Here is a 14,686-nt window from a genome sequence, read left to right as displayed (position 1 = left end):
AAATAGTGAACTGGTTCAAAAACACTCAGAAAATGCCTGTAGATCTTTAAAGATAACCTTGGCAGGACAGAGAAAGTACATACATACATGCATGCATGACTGGGAGAAGAAGAAAAATAGCAAAATGGTACAAAGCTAAGAGAGTTAAAATGATTTCTACAATTACTCCTCATTTCTCTCTCTACCATTCACAGATGAGAAGAGGATGCACTCTGCATGCAGATGGTGCTCCTGCCTGTGTGCAGCAATACTCTCTGTGAAAAAATAGCATTGCTAATTAGGATCCACTCCCACAGCATGAGGACCAGATTACTGCATCCACCAGAGGGATTATCTGACCAGAAGGAAGAGCTTGAGGCTTGTCCTAAATCTCAAAAAAACTCAAGCGCGATTCATGGGAAGTTTTTCTCATGATGAGTATGACCCATGACAGTAAAATTAAATTTTGAAATTAACTGATATATGAATCTCACAAACACTTTGTTCTCTTGAAAAACAGTATTTTTAATTAATATGTTATTGCGCTCATAATTTAGTGGGTTTTTATTTTTAGAGAATGAAGCTTTTATCACTTTTAGTACTTTGGAGCCTTTCTCCTCATCTCATTCATTCACTTATGATTTGTCTAAACCCTCCATACCTCAAACTCAAGAACGCTATGCTCACTACTGTTACAGACAATTTTAGCTTCTCTTCTTCCCTTGACTCCTTCCTCTCATTAAGGCAGGTGTTCCTTCTTTTGATAAAGCGCCTGAAAGTTTCTCACATCACCTCAAGCGAACACTGTCCTCAACATTGGTGCTGTGATGCTAAGAAACACTCTTTCCCCAAATTCAAAACCAAACCAAAACAAATCCTTTCATTTCCAATGCCTACTGTAAGATATGTTCACAATATTACAAAACTGCAATTTGGGGAAGAAAAAATATTTTCTTAATTTTTTTTATATAATAAAATAATAACTTCACTGTTTAAAACAAAACCAAGTCAGCAATAACAAAAGAGAAATTCAGGAACTGAATATTTTTCCTATTGCACTTGCTATGCATATTTGGTTGTGAAGGGAACATTTGACTAAAATTCTAACTTTATAGAACTACAGTCCTGACAAAACAGTGATATGAAGGTTCAGCATTAATCATTTCTGTTGAGGTACGGTTGGATTTGCTTGAAACCTCTGTACTATCATCAACAGACAGCCCAAAATTGATATTCACAGGGATTAGTGACTGTTACTGAATAGAGTATCAGCTAGAATTTCTCATCTAAAACTACATGCAGCAAGAAAAAAAAAAAAAAAAAAGATTATAGAAATCTACAGAAACTCCTGAATAAAATTCTACATATATACATTTCTATATAAAACGCACAGATTATTTTCTGATACGCATCTTCCCCCCCTTTCCCCTAGACAAATACATGATGTGGGAAAGAAAAGCCATTTTGAGAGTGCACCTGAGTGACAATATCAGCTGTACAGTACATATTTATGCTGCACCCAGGGCTGGAGTCAAGGGGTGACCTTATGAAAGCACAACTTCAAGCTTCTCCCATCCTCCAAACACCACCTCCAACAGCAGGTGTGCAAGTCACACATCAGCACCAACAATCAGGAGAGCAGTAGGATTCACAGGTATATGAAGCACCACTTATATCAAAGGTGAATTCTGCTAAGGCAAAAGAGGGAAAGAAAGATATTCTGCTAACAGCCCCCTTCTTGTATTTCCCTGCCAGTAACAAAGGTCCAGGTATGGGAGCTGGCTGAAGTGCAACCAGAGATCACGAAAACACTCAATTCTCATGCCAGGCTGAGAAGTCTTGTCTCTGTCAGGCCACCTTTTTGATCTTGCAAGCACTAAAAGACATTTTGCTGCTACACAGTCCACAGTACAAGTTAGTCCTAACAAATGGTAAATATATAATGGCTGGAAAACTACAGCCATCAAAAGAATCAAGAGAGAAATTCCTCACACTGCTATTCTTGTTCTATTTGTGTGAAAACCTGGAGTTAAAAGCATTTCCCAGGCAATGCTGTAACTTTGAACAACAATCATAAAAGAAATTAATATTCTGGCTGCATATTTTTTTTTTAAAAGTAGTAAATTCAATTTTGAAATCTTCAAGGTAAATGCATTTTATGCTGGAATCATTTTTAGTTCTCTAAACAGAGTAGGTAGCTGGGTGTGTAAATGAAAACCCTAAGGGGAACAACCTGGCCAGCTTGGAACACACCTGCACAAGCTACACATTTGCTCTCTCAGCATCTCTGCAATTCAATCTCATCACAGGGGTAGAAACACAGCTCCCAGAAAAGGAGTCAGGATGGAAGCCTGATGTCCAAGGAACAAGCAAGGCAAAGGAAGACAGAGGCAGGCTACACAAGCTTTCTTGGTACTGTCTTGATGATATACACTGATAGTGATCTTCCAGGGTAAAGCAGAGAACACCTGATTGCCCCTGGTCATTCAGCTACTGATCTCTCTGCCAAATCTGTCTACAGTGTTGTTAAATGGGGCTATTTGCGTTGGTGGCCTCTATAAACTGGACTAGACTATCAATCTTTTTTTTCTTCCACGGGCCAGTGGAAAAGGCATGATAAATCTAGGCTGAATTTCAACAGGAGATACAGGACTGAAAGATGTGTATCTTTACAGAGATAGCCGCTTAAATCTGATATGTTTAGAAATTCTCCCTTATGTGAAATACTCCCTAATTTTCTGTTGATCCTTAACATCAATGGTCACAACACCTCATAAATAATGCTTTCAAGAAGATGATAGGTTAGTTAATTCCTTCAGGAACTTTGTACTCCTGACTCATGGGCTGTAGGATGTTTGCCTCTGTGTCTAACCTCTGCAGAGCCTCCAGAAAATTGCTATTGCACCCATAAAGCTGACCATAAATACAGTCATAATCTATTGTAAATTCAGACCTACACATTTGGTGCTAGAAGGGATAAACCACCTGCTTTTCAGGGGCAACTTCATGGGGCCCAGCTTCAATGTAAACATTGCTCTGAAATAAAGTCCCAAGCCATTTCTTGGTCATGCATCCTAAAAGTAACAATCAAACAAAATAACATTTTTCTTTAGATTGTTTCCTCTATCAATCAATAACATCAGTCATCAGCAATAGCTCAGCCTGGCCTGAGGCACAGTGATGAAAATCCCATTGAACACAAAACACAACACTTTTAGCAAAATTTAAGCATCATGGGGGCTTTTATCTAGCATCACACAACACAGAATATGCAAGGAACAGCTAGTTAGTCTCCTACACCTCAGAAGCACAGCTACGACAGCCTATGTTTTGTTACAGATATGTAAAAAAATATAGACTTATACACACACACACACATATATATATATAAAAGAAATACAGTAGGATGAGTAGGTGGTGCCAAAAACAAGGTGTTAATTTAACTTCTGTTTTTTCATCCTTTGGGGAAGAAAAAGTGCCAACTACATTCAATCCATACTCCAAAGATTCTAGGACTTGATGTCTTTGTTGGGGGAGGATGGAGTCTAAGTCAGGGAAAGATAGTGAGAGAGTGTGATGAAGATGCTCTGTGTTTCTAACACATGCTACTCATCACTCACATTTCTTGGAGTTTATACCTACTCTAACTTTAGGGAACTTCCAATTCACAACACAGGAATCTCACAGGTACACTTTAAAAAAAGAGAAAAAAAAAAAAAAAAGAATAAAGAAAAATCCCCACTAAGACTGTAACATTTCAGCTCTCTTTGAAGCAAGATTTAACATGAGTGGAAGAATTGTGCTGAAAAAAAAGGAGTCTGTCACAGTCCAGTACCTCACAGGCTACTGCAACAAGTTTGACAGCAGCCTCTATAGAGTTGGCTTGCTTCTGGTTCACTGCACGTGAATACCACAGTCAATATCTGCTCACTCAACTAATACTGCTGACTACAGCACAAAGAACACAGGAATTTTGTCCGAGAAACCACAGGCTCAGAGCCTTTGAATGTGCACTATATTTAGAGCTTGCATTCTTTGCAGCTGATAACAGAATGAGATAATAGAAATTTCAAGCAGCAGAACTCAAGCATTGCAGCTATTCTATATATTTTTGTTTAAATGTTAAATTAAGGTTATGATCTACATGTTCTCAAAGGTTTTGCCGTTGAACATTTTTTTTCTAAGCATTTTGTTAACATTTTACCTTTAATCTTCCATCTTTCTCAGCCTCTGAGTAGTTCCTTGCATTAGTTTTAAGTGCAGAGATTTAAAATTACTCAGTCTATGACAAATGTAAGCAAAGACATTCCACCCTATTATGTAAAGAGGATGCATGCACACACACACAAATTTCCCCACTTGTATACACATCTGCTCACAGCAAGCACCCAAACAACTTGTAATCATGTCTAGTTATTCCTCAGTTTACAGAAAAATGTTACATAGAACAGTGACCTGAGGCATAGCTTTGCTGGCCATTCTTTTTGCTTCCATCATCCCTTAATTCACACTGGTTTGAAAGCCTGCCTTAGGGAACCACTTCTCACTGGCAGCCAAGAATTCATCTCAGGACTGTTAACTGCCCAGACGGGGTAAATCAGCTTAGGGCCAGTGCTGATAGACTCCTCACTGCCCATAAACCTCGGAACTGCTCCTCTGCAACAGCCTCATTCATAAAAACCTCCTAAAGAATCCCATCTGCTGCACTGGGCTCCACCAGACAAACCTGTGTCTCTCTGTGTATCAGGTGGGGAGGAGGCAACCGATCCTCTTTATACCATTGGGGAAGTGCTCCCAAGGGCTTTTCCCAATTTTTCCTCCCCCTGCATCACAGGGCATTGTTCCTACTGCAGAGAGCTGAAGAGAGGTGGTCAGCCAGCTGCCAGCCACTGGTGGCACATCTTGTTCATTAGGGCTGGGGGCTGCTGCCACTCGAGTGCTTTTCTCAACATTAAAAAAAAAAAAAAAACATGAACCAAAGATTTGGGGGAACTTTCTACCAAGAATTTTTGACAAAACAAACCATTACATTTTAAAAGCTCTTCTTTCTACATTAAAAATTTCACCATAATTTTCCCCTAATTTCAAGTGCTGCAACTTCCCCAGACAGCCCGAAATCAAGTTGGCTGCATAAAAAGAACAAAGAGCCTCTGTTAACGCAATATTTATCTGCTGCTATTGTTTCTCCTTTATAAATCTGTAGTTCCTTGGCATTACAATTAGCTACTCCAGAGAAAATGATTATGTCACAAAGTATTATCCACCACAGAAACAGTGAACCAAATGTAATCCGGTGTGCTTAGAGGCAATTCTGTTGACTTTCATGTAAATGTGCTGGCTTAAAACAGGGATGGATTTTAGCAGTGAATCCTTATTTGATCTAAAATTTATTTTTCAGCAGAAATTAAATAAGATCATTTTTCCTAAATACTGCTTTTTCCTAGAAGAGAGAGAGCAAATCAGTGAGAAATACAGAAGAGTTGAAATGACTGTGCAGTAACTTCAAACTGCAGTTTACCTAAACAAATGAATGTAACAACTTTCATAAAACAGCTACATCAAAACTATTTAACTATTTTATCCACATCTTAACCTACTTTCTTTTATTTTAAAAGGTAGCTCAGAATCAAAAATTTAAGAGAAACACTTAACCTTTTTTTCTGCAATTCAATATATGACACTACTAATTTGCTTTCCAAACTTTTTGCACTTTGAGATAGTTTTTAAAAACACTCTGTTTTTAAAAACTATCTGAAGCCACTCTGCAAGCATTACAAAGCTAACGAAGGAGAATTTACGTTCTGCAAATCTTAAGGTAAATACCACTACATAAGAATGAACAAAACACTGATTCACTATTTTAAATGATGCAAAACTATACACTGAGTAAGATACCACAATTTTAGCCTAGACAGAAGCTTCCTATTCCCAAGCTTTGTAAAAGGTCTGGCACTGAAAGAAAACTATCTGCTGAAGTTTATATGTGGGCATCTGGCCCTGGTATTTTACTTCCCTGAATAATCACTAAGGAAAGAGGGATACATGCTGCTTGCAGAGCCTACAACATGCATATCTGTGGCACGTAACAAATTCTGTATAACCTTAACGAGTCACCAGACCATGCTGATTCCTTCTCAGAGACTTGCTATAAAAATCCTCCAGGCTATGAGCAGCTGCTTATTCTGCATGCTGCACTTCACTTCCAGAGACAGGTTTCTTGGGGTGTTTCACATTTAATACAAGATTTCTTCCTGTTTAAAGAAAATACTTTCACGGATAATTTTGGGAAGCTGTAACTACAGTCATCTTTTCATGTCCCAAGAGCTTCCCAGCCTTTCTTCTTTGATGGCTCCTGGCTAAACCATAAAACCCATTCCAAGTCTTAAAGTAATTAAAGCCAATTCAATGAGTGATGTTTTTCATGCTGGGTGGGGCTCTCCTTCCCACTGTGAAAGGATCAATGAATGCTCTGACAAGCTGACAAACTCCTTGCCAAGTCTACAGCTTAGAGGTACACTGAGGTAAAGCAGCAGGTAAAAGATTTAAGAGGTTTAAACACTCAGATTTTAAAAAATAAATTAGAGCTTAGAAATGAAAATGGAAAGAAAACTCATAATGTCAGGGACAAGGCTGGGAAAACATAAACATCCTATCAAATGTGCGACTAGCAGTTTCTCCCATAATCAAGGATATGCTTTAATCTTCTCACATTTGGATATCCCCTATTTTGCTGCATGGTCCAAAATCAGACGATGATGAAAGCTGAGTGTCTGGGCCTGACTTTGCTTTTCCTTCCACCCTTGTGTAATTGATGTGTGTATAAACTACATATGAAATAACATACCTAAGAATCGGACTCCCTTTTTATCAACTTGGAGCTGACTGAAAGCAAAACACATGCTTTGGTTTAGTACCAGAGCATTGAGAAAGTTCAAAATGTCTGTTCAAGACACTCGTGTTAGGCACATGCACAGTTATCCACACGTGCATCATTTCAGGGCATTAGAGTGCCAAACTTGCCAGTCTCAATCAGCAGTTAGGAAAAAAAAAAAAAAAGGAGCTTGGAATATTGTTGGTCCTAGGGAGCTAAAATATACCAGCTGTAGCATGCAACTTCCTCCTGGCAAAGGCATTCTCCCTTGACTGTAAGCATATGGAGAGCACCTTCCCTTAGAGTTACCTGCTCACTCTTCCTCATGTGTAGTCCAGAGCTAAGGCAAAAAGGGATGGCAGAAATAGATGGAGACTAAAGGGATGAGTATTTTCAAACATGCATGATGCATCTTGTAATGCATTCAGCCCTGAAACTTTAGCTTTCCCCTAGCCTTCTGTAACACATGCATCTACCACTCCAGGATTTACACAAGCCACTGCCCCAGAGCAGTGGCTGATTTTACCACCTGACTGTTGTCTCCTGCCTCATCTCTGTAGGAATGTGTTCCCTTCACAGCCACAGTAACAGTGCCTGAAGTCATCAGAATAGGTCACCTTTAAAGGCTGTCCAACTCAACCTTGAAATTAAGCATACTGGGAAAAACCTACTGATGCAACTTGGTTGAAGCATGGGAATGAATGCATGGCCAACAATAGCTTCCTAAATTGCTGAATTTCAATCCATCAGGAGAATTTTGACTCTGCCTTAGGAGCTTTTCTTTTAAATTAACTAATAAAAACTCTTGTCCTAGCTAAGACAGATTTTAAAACTTGTGGGACGGTGAAGTTATTTACACTTGCACTGTCATAAAAATAGACATCCTGCTTCTTCTTCTGTTCACTGCTAATAACTCTCATTCCAAACAAAGACATCAAGCAACTGGAAGAGTTAGCCAATAACAAATTTGTGATTTGGATCTTGAAGAAAAATAGCGTACTCATGGTATTAATTTCAAATAATCACCCTCATCAGCAGCATGACTTTGAATCACTGCACACCAACCAGCAAAGCCACTACACTCTAATTGATGACCTAGATGTCAAGGACCAAAACAGAGATAAGCTTCAGCTCCTTCTTTCATACCATACTTTAGAAATCAGTTTTGGAAATAAGTAAAATTAGGAAAAAGCTGGACAAAAACAACAAAGAAAAACAAAGCAAGGAATGCGATTGCTTAAAGCCATGTTTCTTTTGGTTTGTTTTTATCATATGGTGTTAATCACACAATTTAACCTCCTTGTTCAATGTAAAGCAGCAAAACTGAATTACAGTGTACTGGATTTCTTTAAACTGAATTTGAGAAAACACAATCATAAAAGGAAAACAGAAGCCCCAGCCTCAATTCTGCCATTCATCCATTGCTGCTGAAGTACAACTCAAGCTGCATACATCTTCCTGAAGTACAAACCAGAGATGTACTGCAGAAATTCCAAGATAACTACACAGTCCTAACAGGTTTTGGTAACACAAAGTGACACATTTCAGTACATATTCATAAGGGTTGGGGGTTATTATTGGGCTGTAATTGCAGTTGTTCTAACACGTAATAAGCCATGGCTGGAAAAACAAAGGCAGGTTAATTTGTGATTTCCTCTACTCATTCAGAGGCAAATTAAGTGTCAAACAGCTAATACAGAACATATTTCATTTTATGAGATTTTAATTTCATTCTGCACCATATCGTTGATGCCTTAATGTAGGGTGGTTTATCTAAGAGGAAGAGCAATTTATAAACCTCTTTCAATTGAAATCTTTAATGATAGGATACAATAGCATAATTACAGCAATGCCTGCTAGTCCTACTATACATAAGCATCTGTCACCAATTCCATCATAAACATAAACCCTTATTTTAAGGGTTTATAACTCAAATTATAAAATTCAGCTCCAGGCTGAAATTTGAGATGCAACAGTTCTGACCATCAGCAATGAAACGATAAGAATTTTATATATATATATATATATATATATATATGCACACACCTTTTTAGAGCTGCAAGTACGTAAGAGCCCTGTAAACATCTTTAAAAATCCTGCTTTCTTTTTTCTTTTTCACTTGGCCAGTGTTCAAAATTATGTGCAGACACTGTAGGTACCATGCAGACAAGGCCCTCCTCACATTTTTTCTGCACTTGTATTATACCTAAACTAATTCCACTAAGGCTTGACAGGTTCTGGAACATATTTCAAGGAGCTTGGATAACTAAATTATGCCTTTTTTTAAATTTTATTTTTAATTTATATTACATACACAGACTTGAGAGTACTACAAAGCTGAGGAGAAAACCACTCATACAATGAAGTCATTGTTGAAGCTGTAAGTAAACATTTGCTTCCTGACTGGTTTCTTGCCATTTTCTCTCAGAATTCTCAAATATCTTCTCAACTCAGTTCTTTCTTCTTTATTTTTTTTTAAATGGGTACTAGGACAGCAGTTCAAGTAATGGCTCCAAATGATCCCAGGTAATCCTAAGTGCTTCTAACACCTGGCTCTGTAAAACTTGCAAGAAAACCACTGGGTGCCTACCTCACATGTACATACATTAATATATTTTCCTGAAAACTGCAAAAGCATGACAAACTGTAACATCTCAAAAATGTTGAAGTCTAAATGACTTTTTTTGAAGTTGCTTTATTACCTTTTTATATTTAATTACCTTCTTATGTTTAATTACATCAACCACAACAGCCCCAAGTGTCCACTACAGCTCATAATTCCAATGGTGACATAAACCAAATGAGCAAAAGGATGAACAGAAGTTAATGGGGGAAAATGGCCAATATAAAGGCAATTTTGAGCTTAAATCTTGGGCTGATATCAGAGTATATTTCAAAAGCAGCTGCCTGCAGTCATGATATCTGGCTAAGACCTCCTTGCCTCTGCAGGGCCCAGCTGAATCACCACTTAATCAGGGAGCAGGGGTGCACAGCACACAGCAGGGCACCTTTCCATAGAAGGAGCATGATTTTGGGGTCTACAAACAAAGTATGAAAGAGGCATTTTCAACATCTTTTGGGGCTCTTACAGAAGTCTTGGCACTGAGAGCAGTGTAGACTGCTCCTGATTTCCCACAGTCACCCAAAGCAGGTAACACTGGTCTACCCAGCCGAAAGCCCTGCTGTGGGTTGGGCTGCTGGGGACTGGGTTCATGGGACTGAGGCCCCAGGGAGGGCTCAGCTCAGCAAATGCAAGAAGGGTCCCACATGGCACAGACTTCCAGAAGCCTCTTCCAAGCTGGTGGGCAGTACTTGGGTCTAGGATGATGGTCCTCTGCTGATGCAGGTTAAAACTCCCTACCCCACCTGCCCAATTCAGAGAGAAAGGTAAATTCCCCACTAGCCTCAGAACGAGCAGGATCATCTCCCCCAGCTGATCCCAAAAGCGTCCATCCATGCAGAATATTGACTGCAATGCAAAATCTAGGATTACCCTGTAATGACTATCTGAGCCTGCCACCTTCAGCTTACAACAGTATTTAGCAGAAAATTTAAGCGTGAATTTGAGTGTACTTTATTATGTGGTAGATTGTGGTGTAAATGGTGATGCATCTGAGGAACCCCGAGGAATAAATCACAAATTTCTGTGCTCTCTCGTTCTATAAATACCCACTTTTCCTCTAATGCCCAAGAAGACTGCAACACAGATTTATTACTTACCTCCAGGCAAATTTGCTCTGAAATTACAATTCAGTAATAGAAGACTGACCCAAAAAAAACCTGCTAGTAAAATATTGTGTGTGTACTTGGGCATGTAGTTAGGATTGTTAATATCAATTAATTCTGCTCACAGAGGAGGACTTGTTTTAAAACAACTTCATTTTTCTTCTGCATATATGTAATTACACAGCTGTAACTAATAGCCATAGAAAAGCAATCTGCCATCTAAACAACTAGCATTATTCTTCAAAGTATTACTTGTGCTTTTCTTCTTGTATTTCCTCAGTGTGAGAGGTGATTAGTAGATATGATTAAATGTATACATCAAGCCTTTTAGTGAAGCACCAAGCCCTGCTTTTCGGCTCCATTTTTAATGGTATTTAGCAGTTTTCTGGACACATTCACTGGTTTATTCTGCAATGCTGATACCTGTCTCCCCATATGGCATAAGATAAATTTTATTTCTACAGGATTTCACCACTACCACCCTTTTCTATGCATGTTATCACTGGTATTCATTTCTTTTATCTTTGTGTAAACCATGTGCTCTATCACATTTGCCATTTTGTTTGGGTGACATTCCCATCAATCAACCGACTGCCTATATGTGCACACAACAGGGACTAAGAAAATTTACCAAAAATTTCATTATGCTTCATAGCAGTCACTAGGGAAGAAAACCAACCTAATGGTTGTTTTGTAAACAAACCTTTGGCATGAAAGGAAATTTTAGCCAAGAAGAAAACCAAGCTTAATACAGATTAGATACATGTTTATCTGGCTGTGTTTCACAGGACTCAGCACTTTTTAATTTAGCCTTTATAGAATGACACAATAAAGAATAAATGTCAGCAAAAGACACAGGTAACCTCTGCCAGTTACCTATTATAATAGGAATTCCTCAAGTACCTGCATGGGTTTTTGCTTTATGAACAGATAACCTCAATGCTTTCCAAAAGTAAATCTCACACTTTGGAAAGACTGGAAAAGTGCTTCAGGTACATGGTTTCAAGCATTGCAAAGGTTCATGTATTTGTCCATTCTTTGAGGAAGCAAGGGGGAACACTGAATACTCACACATGCAGAGGAGGAATGGGAGATGGTTCGTAATGGTAGCGCCCCTCATGATGTCTTGCATCAATTGGTACAGGAGGGTGGAATGCTGGAAAAAGGTGAGGAGGATCTGAAAAAACAAGCGAGGTTCCCAGATCTGAGTATCTCCAATGATTCTTTACAAAGAACATTCATAAAGACAGAACAGATACTGAAAAGCATGTGTTAAGAGTGCTATGACTTAGGGGTCACAATCTCCTTCCATGCTGCTATCAATCAGGTCTGTCTGAGAGGAAAATTTGGCCCACACTGTTTGCATGAATATGTATTTACTAATTTTAATATTCTCTTTTTATAGCTTAAATGGAAAAGGGCATTAAAAAAGTCTTTAATAAATAATTATGTGCCCATATGTGAAGCACCAGATCAAAAGGACCATCACAGCTTTCATAAGCATTCCTGATTTATTTATTTTGTATTAAAACAAGAAAAAAATCATCCCAGGAAAAAAAGCCTAAGCAGAGAATACAATGCAATAAAAACATATATCCTCAAGAGATGTACACACAGTCCTACAATAGAAAGCCAAACTGAAGTGATATGCTGAGAAATATAAGGAAAACCGGAGTGAATCAGACAATGATGTTCAAAGGCAAATGTGACTGGCAAAGGCCATGTTGGAGATGTTTAACTGCACCACACCAATGGCTCAACCTGGAGGAATGTGTGTGAGGACAGAGAGACTCATTTCATACCCAGCTCCTAAAAAGGAAGAGTACTTTCTCTGTCCCCATGACTGGGGACCCAGGCATTCATGGCTGCAGTAAGCTCCCCTGCTCTATGTCCTCCATGGCTTTCACAGGATGGGGGATTTTGCAGCTGTCAGAACTCCTGGTTCCCACTGCTTCTGGAGAGCCTGGGAGATAGGCTGACAAAAGGGGGAATGCACCCCTGACACCCCATGGGCACTCATCACCCTCCCCACGGCTGCCGCAGCCAGATTGTCCCCCAGCTTCGAGGGGCACAGCTCACACAGACCGCAGCTCTCTTCACCGCACACCGCTGTGATCTGTGCCCCTCAAAATGTCACACGCTGCTCACCACTGCCCCCCAAACACCCACAATTCCAACAAAATGCTAAACACCTCCAGCGGCATGAAACAAACTTATCCTGCACAACCATTACCCAGTTGCCACTTTGGGTGATGTCATGTGTTTATCTGACACCAAAGGCTGAGAAGTGGAAACATTAGGTAATGTCATGGATTTACTAAAATGCTTCTAGAAAAAAAGAAAACTTCAATCATGTACTGGCAGTAAAATTAGTTCTACTCCAATTTTGCCCACCAGCTCTTGAAAGTATCTTTTCTTTATTTTTCCTACCTTTCCTATTCATCAAAATTTAAATCTCCTCTTAGATTATATTATTTGTGAAAGCAGTTCCCTGGTCTCAACTAGAGATGTTTAAAAACAAAAAAAAGGATTTTTCCTCATCATGATTAAAAAAGTTGGGTTGCTTTATTATTGCTTTTTGAAGTGCGGGAAGAATGAGAGGAACAAACCTCATTGCCCTGAGGGAATTCACACAGGGGATGAAGGGGAAATAATTTCTGAGGAACTATTCCCAGTATTTCAAGAAAGCCTGGAAACATCTGACACAGACTGTCCAGTTACACAGCTTGATTTTGTGAAAGGACATCAGCATGTGACTAGCCACAGTACATTTCAGCCATTTACTGACTTAGGAACCATAAATGAAAAATAATTGTGGTTTATGATGTAAGCTGGGAGCTCAAACTCACAAAATTCTTAATTCTGACTCTGTTGCACCAACTGGACCTTGGCATGCCATCTGTTATGAGCTTCACTGCCCATGCCAATCACTCATGGTCTCCAATGGAGGTAAAAAAATGGGTCACAGATGATCGGCAACACACTGTCATTGAGTGTCATTGATGCTTGCTGCCACCTCCTGAACACATTCCCCAGCAGACACCCAGGCGAAGGGGAAAAGGGACATGGGAAGTGAGTTTTAGCACACCTCCCTGCCTACCCTCTCCCATGCTAAACTAGCATTTGACTACAGCAGCAGAAGCCAAAGGGACTAGGTTTGAAAGAAGATGTCTTAGTATTTTACAGTATAAAGTCTGCCACCATTTTTTCAGCAAAAAGGAAGTCACTTATACTGTCATAAATGCACAGGCAAATCCTTCTCTGCCCTATGTGTCTCCTTCAAAGACTGAGTCTGGAGAGCACAAGTAAGACCACAGAGATTTTGCTACTCATATTCATGTCAGACAGGATGTGGTTCACCTGGCCAAAACATGAAATCCCACTCAGGATGCCAAGCCTCTTCACTGTCCCACCATGTCCAGCCTGAGCACCTACCCATTAAAAGCAGTCCTAGTAATTGTGCAGTGAAACACCATTTGACCCTTCTAAATGTCTAATTTACTTTCCACTGAGAAATGGAAACTTAGTATTAAACAACCCAAAAAAAGGTATTTTTATCTGTGGGGCTTATGCAGCGCAGATCATCAACAAGTTTTATTTATGCATGGGCTATAAATCTCCAAGAACATCTTTTTGAGTCCTCTCACATTAAGCGCCTTTGTATATCTTGGTTGCATCTTGTTTGTAGTTTCCATCTGGGAAACAGCCATACTCCATCATGGCACAGGGAGCTGTCTCTGTCAGCCCTGAGCCGTCCGGAGCAGAGCTGCATATCAAACCCCAACATAATTACCCATCTCACAGTTTATTATTTACACATGAGCAATACAGCTGGTGAACATCGTAACTCAAGTGTATGTGTAATAAGTTACTACACTGTAGCCATCTCCTGTTGCAACCCTTAAGAAAAACCACATGATGACTTTTCCAAAGTCAGGCTAAAACTGCTGAAGCAGAATAAAGTGCCACTAAACCTGGCTACCTCCTATTTATCATACAATTTCCTGACTGATGGTTCCACAAACCAGCTGCTAAGTGCTGTGTACTCTACTGTCAGCAGACTAACATGCTAAATGGGAGACAGGGAGAATAATGTACAGAACTACAGAA

General features: G+C 39.4%; 1 protein-coding gene across 1 annotated transcript in view; it reads right to left on the bottom strand.

The window, feature by feature from the left end:
* The window catches only part of GLI3 (GLI family zinc finger 3), a 188,104-nt gene that overhangs the window by 78,447 nt on the left and 94,971 nt on the right, over positions 1–14,686 (bottom strand). The window contains exon 3 of the mRNA XM_058806018.1: positions 11,648–11,753. Within this exon, the coding sequence (XP_058662001.1) occupies positions 11,648–11,753 (106 nt within the window). The remainder of the gene's footprint in view (positions 1–11,647; positions 11,754–14,686) is intronic.

The sequence above is a fragment of the Ammospiza caudacuta genome, chromosome 1, assembly GCF_027887145.1.
Source record: "Ammospiza caudacuta isolate bAmmCau1 chromosome 1, bAmmCau1.pri, whole genome shotgun sequence".
Taxonomy (NCBI): domain Eukaryota; kingdom Metazoa; phylum Chordata; class Aves; order Passeriformes; family Passerellidae; genus Ammospiza; species Ammospiza caudacuta.
This window is presented reverse-complemented; position numbering and strand designations above follow the sequence as displayed.